Source organism: Poecilia reticulata, linkage group LG15 (genome assembly GCF_000633615.1).
Source record: "Poecilia reticulata strain Guanapo linkage group LG15, Guppy_female_1.0+MT, whole genome shotgun sequence".
Classification (NCBI taxonomy): Eukaryota; Metazoa; Chordata; class Actinopteri; order Cyprinodontiformes; family Poeciliidae; genus Poecilia; species Poecilia reticulata.
This window is the reverse complement of record NC_024345.1, coordinates 12,108,333-12,119,093: the sequence shown is the minus strand read 5'-3', so window position 1 is coordinate 12,119,093 and position 10,761 is coordinate 12,108,333. Positions and strand designations below refer to the sequence as shown.

The window sequence follows — 10,761 nt, the reverse complement described above, 5'->3', positions numbered from 1 at the left end:
CACACACACACACACACACACACACACACACACACACACACACACACACACACACACACACACACACACACGTGCTCTCAATCGGGGACCCAGGGGCATTTTTAATAGAGGCGAAGTGATTCGTATGTTTTTGCTCCTCTAATGAGAACAGATTGAGTGGTATTTACACTTCATCGGCTGATCTAACCACCTACACATTTCCCTCATGCTGTCGCTCCTCGCTGGCCAAAACAGACATGTGGAGAGGACCAGAGCTCTGGTTTCAAACAGAGACGCAACATGAGCATCGTCTCTGTCTCTTTGGCTCGCGATGGCTCCATGGCAACATAAATGTGAACTGTTAAAATTGGAGGTCTGGAACATGAATTAGGTTCTGCGGAAGAGTGTTTTTTTGTGTGTGCTTTGGTCGATAAAGCAATATTGGAAAAAAAAAAAGGATATTTTTAATATTTTGTTGTGGTTTTGTGTGATTGGCCAATGCAAACCAGAGCACAAAACTGAAGTACAGAAATATACATATGGTGTTCATTTTTGTTGTTGTTTGTTTTTACAAATAAACCTTAATTTACTTTGACCACTGAAGTCCACTGCGATTTAGACTAGATCTAAATTGTTTTTTGCTCCATCCAGCTTTTCCTCAGCTCTGACCAGCTTTAAAGCATCACCACAGCATGATGCTGCCATCACCACCAGTGTTCAGTGGTGTGGTAAAATTTTTTGGATCATCTGATCAGAGGACCTTCTTCCACACATTTTCTGTGTCGCCTACATTTCTTGTGGTAAACTGTAAATCAGGCCTCTTGCTGCTTTCTTTCAACAGTTGCTTATTTTCTATATGGAGACTATTTTTGGAGTGTAACGGTTATGTAATGGATAGCTTCTCATACCTGAGCTGTGGAACTCATTGATGCCCTTTTACACATCTCCTTCTTATGGCTTCTTGCATAAAATCCCAATGAATTGTGGTTGAAACGTGAAAAACAAAAAAAGATCTTTTTCAATCTTTTTTTTTTTTTTTTTGCCTCTTGAACAAAACAGGAAAAATCCCAAGAGTTTACCTGGTTTGTGGCAAAAACTTTACAGTAACACAATCCACACTAATGGAGATGATCACATTTAATGCTGTAAAATAACACGAGGCAGATTTTGGAGGGTAAAACCTCATCATACAGCGAATTTGAGAGAGATATAAAACATTAATTAACTCCGTGAAAGGGGAACACATTGCACGGCACTGAAGATAGAAAGGCTTCTACTGTCTGAAGGAACTTTAAACACTTCAAAGACAGAATACCCCACTGAGTTCGCGCTGAACTCCAGGAGTAATATTAGATGTTGAAGACAGATAAATAACGCTGCAAAGTTGTTCACCTACAAAATCCATAACGCTGTCGTGATAACTTTGCTCCTACTTTCGAAGATCCGAGAAAAAAACACCCAAACCAGGCTGAGGTTGTTTTAGCAAGTTGTCCAAAGTAGGAATTTAAATGAGTTCATTGTTCTCGTCATATATTAAATGGATGCTCTATAAATTAAACCTGTGACCTTCTGTTTTGAGACAAAGTCGCTTCACACCACTGCACAATACAACCTACACTGTGGCTGCTTACAAGATTGTGGATGGATGAGCTAAAATGTACAATGTAATTAAATTAGGACCTTGCACTCAAGGTTAAAGGCAGATTTCCTAAAGGTGGGACATTACTCACCAGCTTCTTGTTTATGTTACTGTGGTTACCTGTGTTCATCGTAGAGCATTAATATATACCTTACATATCGATCACAAAAGACTGCTGGGTTATTTCTTAAAGCCAAATGCTGGCTTTATGCTGTTGTGACAGAAGTAAAAGTAAAAACTTATAACCTAGTTTGTTGCTGTAGAAAACAAATAACCTCACGTTCACTATTTTTAACCTCACAGTGGCCCGATCAGTGTCATGCAAAGAATAAAACATAAAATTATGTAATAAAATTATGCTTATCATTCAATAATGTCGGTGGGATTCGGTTGTGTGGATAAAGTTACAATAAGGATTGAGTTTAAGATAAGATTAGCCTTTCACAGGCTAAAGTAAGCTACTTACTTGCTTTGACCTAAGTAGATATACATACTAAGCAGCTGTGGTAGCTATACACAAGCTATGTGTGTAGTAAGGAAAGTAGATATTAGCTGCCCCCCAAAAAGACTCCACAAGTGACTGAAGGACGTCACCAGATTGTTTGCGTGATCGTCTTTTTCCAGGCTCGGGATTTGCAAAGGTGACCTGAGAGAGAGCCTCCTGCAAGTTACTTATATGTTTTTGTTTGGCTTTTTAAATTCAGTGGCAGCTTCATGTGTACATGATTCACTGGCAGTCTGGAAACAGAGGTTTGGAGGCTACTCTAATTTCAGATGAGAGGGACTACATGAAGTCTGGGTAACCTGTGAGTGTTTTGGTACAGTTAAAGAGTGCATTGTGGTACCTATTTTCTTTGAGTACAGCACAAACAATATGTACCTTGATGCTAGAACATCTGGAAATCTCTAACAACCAAAAAAAAAAGTTATTAGATTTGCGGCTTTATTGAAAAAAGTGTTTCTAAAAGGGTTTGATTACCTACTAAATATAGAAATTGCTAAATTAGTAACAAGGGATGAAGGTCTTGAGGAAGCAATGGTCTCAAAAGAACTGGCATTGACTCCATGCCTGATACTATGATCTTTTCTACTTTTTGTTTTGTTTATCATGCAACTGTTCTCCAATATACTCTCAGGAATTTAGCTTAGAGATTGTTAATCAACTTGTGGCTGCATTTAAAGGGGCACTATTAGGTAAAGTCGACATTTTTTAGCTTTGCATCATGTTATAGCATAATTCCCTCATCACAAACGTACCTGGAGTGTTCCCTTGATTCTTCATGCATGTTTGAGAAATCCTTCCATCTCCTGTGACAACCACTCAGCTGTCAAAACACCTGTGTGGCTCTAGCGCCGCCTTTGAGGCACAGCTCCTCCTCAGATGCAATTTCAAAACTGCCAAGCTTCTCCCCCGTGACATCCCCACTCAGCTCCTTCAAACTAGCCAGCATCAATTAGCAAACACCTGGTGAAACTAGGCATCTACTAAACTCATTAAACAAGCTACTTCTCAGTGCAATGCTGGCTAAAACTGGCTGTTAGACGGTTAATAGAGGAGAGATGTTGTGATGACTTCCTGAAGGTAGAGCTTCAGAAGAAACAGTTTTTAAAGAGACAGAGGCTTTGGCTTTAAATCAGGAAGTGAAATTTGATATATACAGCATTTTTATAACAACTGAAGGTAACATAGTTACTTGACTGTGCTATAAAATGTCGTTATGTTCCTGGAAAATAAACAATTCTGCCCTGTTAATAAGTTCAATATTCAATTATTAGTTTAATATGAAGACGTTGTCTTAGTTGAGTAGTTAACTATTTGTATTTACTAAAGCCAACAAAACCCCATGACACTTGCTTGTTCGTGTTGCCAGTACTCCCATTGTATTACATCTTATATCAATGATTCTTATGTTCACTATCCCAAATCAGGAGCTTTTTTAAATTTAAAAAGTATAATTTATTTTGTAAAATCCTGCATTGGAATCTAACTATTTTGTTGCTGTTATTATTTTGTTGAAATAACAAGCGTGCAATTGTTGTAAATGAAATGCATACCTGACCATTTACTTTATTTAATGTGAAATATTTCTGGCTTTAAGACATTTTTTATTTTATTTTATTTTATTTTTATTTTTATTTTGCTGAAAACCTACCCCAGTATGCTGGGTCAAACCTATAACCCAATTTTGCTGCGTTAAATTAACACTCAGGCAGGATCGCTACACATTTAAGTCAGGACAGGATTCACAACATGTCCCACATTGGGTTATTTTTAACCCAGAGTGTTACAAAGAATAAGCCTAAGAGGTTGGATCAGAACATTTTAACACCTATTAAATACTCTGCGGTGGGAACTTACCACATGAATCGGCTCTGCTTTACACAGACGGCATTATCGGTGTGTTTTCTGCAGATGGAGAAAGAGAGTCGTGACATTTCTTTTTGGCGAGGAAAAGGCCATACTCAGCAGGAGTTATCAAAGGCAAAAAAGTAAAAAGTTCGAGTTAGCTATCTCTCTCTCCGTCTCCCCCCCCCCTCCTCTCTCTCTCTCTTCCCCTGGAGATACTCATGTTAAGCATAATTAAGCAGATTTGATTAGCATCAAGCCTGGCTTCCTCTCTTGACTTTTAATGAATGTAAATCTACCATCTACATCCTAAAGATTAATTTCTGCCAATTAAAAAACACAAGAGGGCTTATTCGAGAGAGAGAGAGAGAGAGAGAGAGAGAGAGAGAGAGAGAGAGAGAGAGAGAGAGAGAGAGAGAGAGAAAGAGGGAGAGAGAGAGAGGAGAGACAGAGGGGGGGAGTAGAGTGTTCGAGTCCTTTGAGTTGGAGAACAGTCGGAGTTTTATCCTCTTCCCTCTTGTCTTATGGTGAGATGGTCTCTGGAGATCTGTGACTCTCTCTCTCTCTCTCCCTGAAGATCATTATCAACACAATGTTCCGTGAAAGCCACTTTGAAAGGACTGCAAGCTCTATGTAAATGATGGCAGCGTGTGGATGTGTTAGTGCCTGTACAGAGAGCAGGTAAGGAGCTCAGTTCATAAAGAAAAAAAAGATAAAAACGTATTGCACCCCCCCCAATGTGCTTGATCTTGTTAAGTCTCATCCAAATACCAGATTTAACAAACAGCAGGTGCGACAAACTTAAAACGGAGTGATCTCTTTGATAGAAAAAAGAGACCCGACTTAATTTTTCTGGGTTCGCGCATCTGTCATGACATGATGAAATCAGGTATAATTGCTACATGATTTCTCCCACGTTTCATTACGAGTGTTCTTGCTTTCGGATTAAAAAAACAGCTGTAATTTAAAATGATGCATACTCCCCCCCCCACCTGTTCATTTTGCAAGCTTTTATTAATAACACTCAAATCACATAAAGGTCAAGCACTAATTGGAAACCTATAGGCATTTCTTCACAGTCAGGGCCTGTTTTATGAGTTGAGGGGGGGGGAGCAGAAAACCTTTGATGAAAATCTTTTCCTCCTCTCAGTACAGTCAAAGAGAGTTGGGCTGTGACAGCGTACGGACCGACAAAAGTGTTCTGGGCAAATTCATCTCTGATTAAAATTCTGGTTATCTTTTCAAAACACTTTCACAAGCTTAAACTTAAACCCTAATGCCTATTCAATCAGATTGGTCAGATTTTCTGAAGACATAAAAGTCCATTTAGTACATTTGAATATCAACAAAAAATACATTTATCACAGCAATTCAAAAAAAAAAAAAAAAAAAAACATTCATGTAGTCATTTATGTACATTCATTGCACATGAAGTGGTATAAAGCAGGCATTTGTGGTGCTAATTCTGATGGTTTACAGTTAATGAAAGCCCAACTTGAGATTCTGCATTGAACTAATTAAAAAACAAAGATTTTTTCAACAAAATTCTCAATGGCCCAAATAATATGTGCTCCCACGTAGAGGTAGGATAAGAACAAAACAACATTGCAGTCCTTTTCCTTCTAAGATAGGTAAAATGGTTCTGCCTTTGTCTTTGGTTCAATTTTACACCTTGCAAATCTCCCCTGCCTTTCTGACTTCCTCCAAAATCCTCTCAAGTTTAATGTTCCTCCTCTTACTTCACATGAACACATTTTTTTCTTTCACTAAACCTTCCAGTGGATACAGCATTCTTATCAGCCAGCTTTTTTTCCCGCAATGACCTTTTGTGGCTTTACATAAAGTTCTGTTGGACAACAGTCAAGTCAGTCTTCCCCTTGATTATGTAAGCAACAATATGGCAATAATCTCGATTCTTAAAAAAAATGCTGGCATTATGAGAAATACGTATTTTAAGAGACAGTAAGGGAAAACAACCAACTGAGAGAAACACTTGAAGTATGTTATACTTTAAGTGTATATTCTATATATTCACACTGTTTGTGAATATACATGTGTTTCAGACTATGAAAAAAAAACAGACGAAATACAAAAGGCAGTTTTTAAATAGTGCTTTTATGTAAAAGTATAATATAACTGCCCCCACAACCTCATAACTGCTTGCGTCACTCTTATCAGCAGGAAATGCATTTGAAATACGTCTTTATTCCAGTCACATTGTTAATGAATAACTACCATTAAAAACATGTTACAGTGGCAAAAAGTGAGAGGAAGAACAAGATGTTTTGCCCAGAGTTTGGAAATTTGAAATAGCGAAAAACTTTCTTTTGTTTGTTCCTATTTATTACTTGGACCAAATTGCAAATAACACCATACATTTGGCTATATTTAGATCTTATAATTCATTTGGAGATTGATAATAATTAGATAAAGGACAGAGAGAAGTACTTTCATATGTAAATGGGTAGATCTTGAAGATCTTTCATTTTCATTTGAATTCAAAACTATTACTCAGCTACTTTTTAGGTAGTCTTTTAAAAAACTTATTAAGTCTATTTAATCGGGCATAAAAAATACAAATTGGCATCTGGCAGAAAAAGAACAACTGATTATTAGATTCTTGTTTCGAACTGCAACAAACCGAGACCGTTTCTCCATTTTTGTTGTTTTTTTTAAATTAAAGTTCTGGAGCGCTATATTGTCTTTACATCATAAACATGGATGTGAGTTTTCAGAATGTAATCCATTTTACTTCCACTCATGATGCATTAATTAATCTTAAAGATTTAAGAAGATCTCTAGAAATGACATAAACACCCCGGATTGTATGCCAGAAGCATGTCAAGTTTCATTAGAGGCTTTAATGTGAAGGTGTGTTTTCTCATAAATAAGCTTATCAAAAGTTTAAGTAGGCTAATCTTTGCTCTCTCTCCCCCTCTCCTGTCTCTCACTGTCTAAGAATCAGCCCAGGCTCCTCCTCCTTATGATAATTTGACAGTAGCATCTCCACTGAGTCAAGCCTCCGCTCATTCTGATTCAATAATGTGATCTCCTTTCCACACACGGACCGTGTCTCCTCTCCTCTCTTCTCTTTTTATTCCCCTCTCTTCCCAGAGACGCCCAATGCACACTTCACGCTCCCAAACTTACTTTCCATAATAGTTGACTTAAACTTTTGCTTTTCTTTTTCTTTCTTTCATTTTTTTTTTTTACTTGCGCTCTTTTTCACCGACAATGACTACCATGGCAACTCCTGCCACTCCGACTCTGCTTCCCGCTGCTCCACTCGGTCACCACCCAGTACCGAGCTCCGTCTCCCCGGCCACCAACTCTCCGCCACCCGCCGCCACCTCCGCCGCGTCCTCCCCGGCTCCACCAGTGGCGCACCCGGCGCTGCTTCACCAGTACCGGGCGGACCTCCTGCTGCCCAACGGGACCCCGCTGAAGGGCGGCGGAACCCCGCTGTCCGCCGGAGCCAAGCCCGTGTACGCCACCGCGTCGCCCGTGGAGAGCACGCCGCAGAACAACGAGTGCAAGCTGGTGGAGGTGAAAGGTGCCAAGCTGGCCTCGTTCACGGTCAAAGGCACGGAGCTCATCTGTCTGCCGCAGGCTTTCGACGTGTTCCTCAAGCACCTGGTCGGCGGGCTCCACACCGTCTACACCAAGCTGAAGCGGCTGGACATTAGTCCGGTGGTGTGCAACGTGGAGCAGGTCCGGGTGCTGCGGGGGCTGGGAGCCATCCAGCCCGGGGTGAACCGGTGCAAACTCATCTCCAGGCAGGACTTCGAGACGCTCTTCAACGACTGCACCAATGCAAGGTGAGCTGGGGGAGGTGGAGGTGACGGCGGGGGCACACGGAGTGTTCATCCCGGTGTTGTTTAAAGTGCGACTGGTGCAGCAATGTTTATTTTTATTTTTAACTCACCTCACTTTTAAAAAGCGGAAAGATAATGAGTTTAATTACTGTTCTTATTTGTGCCCATTTTAAACTTTTATTACCATTTGTATGAGTTTGTCATGTCACTTTCCTCTCAGTTTGCCTAACCGTTCCCACTCGTTTTAATGTAAATGGGGCTCGTTGAAGGGCAAGTTTGTCATGTTATAGCTTACTGTTAATGGAGATAAACGATTAGAATGCCAACAAATGTGTTTTGATGTACTTCGGAAGTTGAATTAGTAGATAAAAGACTCCAGGTTCAGTTAAATGATTTTCTGCCAGTTCTGTTAAATGCATTGGAAATGGGCAAGGGCCAGTATTAGATCCTCACCTGTGTGTGCGTGGGTTTTCTCCGGGTACTCCGGTTTCCTCCCACAGTCCAAAAAACATGACCGTCAGGTTAATTGGCCTCTCCAAATTGCCCCTAGGTGTGAGTGTGTGTGTGTGCATGGTTGTGTGTCCTGTGTGTCTCTGTGTTGCCCTGCGACAGACTGGCGACCTGTCCAGGGTGTACCCCGCCTCTCGCCTGAAACGTTGGCTGGAGATGGGCACCAGCACCCCTCCCGACCCCACTGAGGGAAAAAGGGTGCAGGAAAATGGATGGATGGAGTATCATCACGTTGGCTAAAATTCACTCTTTATGTAAAAACAATATAACTTAATGAAATCGCAACCCCTAGTCCATTTATAATATTGATTGTCAAATTTGTAAATATAATTTCTTCCATATTTATAGTTGGTTTTAAACATATTCAGGAACACTAGTTTTCAAACGTTATATTATGTTTTTATTTTGTTACTATTATCAGTTTCAAACGTTGCATTCAAAGGAGTGGACCCCCTGTATTCACGGGGTTAGGGGTCACAGCCGGGGTCAAAGCAAGCATCCGCGAATACTTAAGAGCCCCTTCAAAAATGCTTATATTTTAACAGTGGAAACACCAAATATGTTACATATACGTTAATACGCACAGTGAGAACCCGTCATAGCAGAACTGCAGGAGTTAAAATCCACTCATCTCCGTTCTTGTAGGAACAGCCAATCAGCGGCAAGAAAAATGAATAGCGCTCCTGGATTGGCTGCTTTGCAAGCGCCAATCAAAAGCTTGCCAAGTAGCATTACGCCTAGGACTTTCAGCTTCCGCCTCATTTTCATTTTTGACAAACTTTCCAAAAAATTAAAAGAAACCCCAAAGCTTGTCAGATGGACATAGATGAAAAATACTTGAAATTGCATTCGGATATTTAATGGTTTTTATTGTGATGATGGTGAATGGTACGAAGTGAAAATTTATTCTCGTTGTCTTTTTGGCTTCAACTAGTGAACACTAGTGCAGCTACACAGCTGGATCTTAAACAATCATGATATTGTGTTTGCAGACTTAATTAGAGTTAACAAGTTTATTCAAACTGACGAGTTCATAATGATAAACGTTACAATAGTGGCTGATTTTCATTACAGATTGTAATTTCATGTCAGATTTAACTTAAGTAGGAAAGATGGGTGACAGTCCACAAATTTCATCACCATCACTTTTTATTGCAAGGAGAAATTGAACCAATCAAACCTCTTTCTCGGAGGCCTAAAAGAAAGTTATAGGAGTCGTCTGTCAGCCAGCTGACCAGCAGTGCATAGCAACACGCAGAGGAGAGACAGTGTTGCTTCATTCTCCAACACCAGCTTCTTTCATGTCATTTCACGAGAAGGACTTTAAACCCATAGGAATGGTGTGAAGGCAGATCTTTGCCGTTTTGAGAGCGTAACTTTTTTTTAAGACATTAGCATACCTTGATGCTGGTAACTGGTCCATGCCTACTTGCCTTACTTCTTCTCCTTCCAGGCCTGTAACTAATTACCATTTTATTGGATGATAAACGTCTTGATGGCTGCGGTGATGTTGGCGATAATGAATTTTTGTAATCCTAATAAGAAGAAAGAAAAAAAAAACACTCTCAAAAGTTTGTCATGTTATCACTTACTGTTATCTCTGTCTCACTCTGATACACTCTCTCTTTGACACACTCTCACTTGCACACATTGAATCTGACACTGTCATTCTGAGAAATTGATTCTTCACAGAAATTAATTAATTTTCATTTGGCCCCAAGCGGCAGCTTAAATCAGGACAAGCTCACTCACTCACTCACTCGCTGATCCCCTTCGCTTTCTCTCCTTCTCCCATCTTCCTTGCCTCCCTCTCTCCCTCCTTAATAACTTGCTGTCTTATCATATCAACACTCTTTAGCCCTGAGCATCAGAACAGAGGAGATGATTAAATGAATTCTCTGTATTTATGATGCGATTATGTAAATGAGGTGTTTTGCAGAACTCCGGTGGTGACCGACTGCATGGGTCATCAGTTCCAGCGTGGCGCAGAGATGTTTGGATAAAGGGGACTAAATTGGCTGGGATTTGCGGCTTCCCGGTGCCTCGGCCTGCTGTTGTGCAGACCACATGCTCATGACAGTGTGAGCTTGAATCCAGAGGAGTTGTGGATTATCTCTGGTTTAGAGAACTCATATTGTTTGATGGTTAATCCTTGCTACTTGGAGCATGGATGATCCAATTTACACCTGCCATTAACTTTGGATGGAGGCCGCATTGAGATGTGCACAGATGAACACGCGGAGGACGTGCGGAGCTCTTGCCTATTTCCGCAAATGTTCTCCTTTTCTTTTTTTTTTTTTTCCAAAACCGAAGCAAGAAGTTCGGAGACGAGCCTTAACTTGTGGATTAACCACCTGCTCTTAAGCTTTTGCAGCCCTCCAACCAAGACAAAAATCCGGATGCGTCTTCTTCTTCTGGTTGCTGCGGGATGTCTCCTGTGTCTGGTGTTAATGGGAGCGTTGTTATACAAC

At 40.4% G+C, this 10,761-nt stretch overlaps 1 protein-coding gene across 2 annotated transcripts in view; it reads left to right on the top strand.

Annotated features, from left to right (window-relative positions):
• Window positions 1-4,570: 4,570 nt before the first annotated feature.
• Window positions 4,571-10,761, top strand: part of dachc (dachshund c) — a 34,686-nt gene continuing 28,495 nt past the window's right edge. The window contains exon 1 of one of the 2 annotated variants that reach the window (XM_008429265.2): window positions 4,571-7,783. In XM_008429265.2, coding sequence (XP_008427487.1) covers window positions 7,200-7,783 — 584 coding nt within the window. In that variant the 5' untranslated portion in view covers window positions 4,571-7,199. The remainder of the gene's footprint in view (window positions 7,784-10,761) is intronic. The other variant, XM_008429266.2, reaches the window with a different exon arrangement.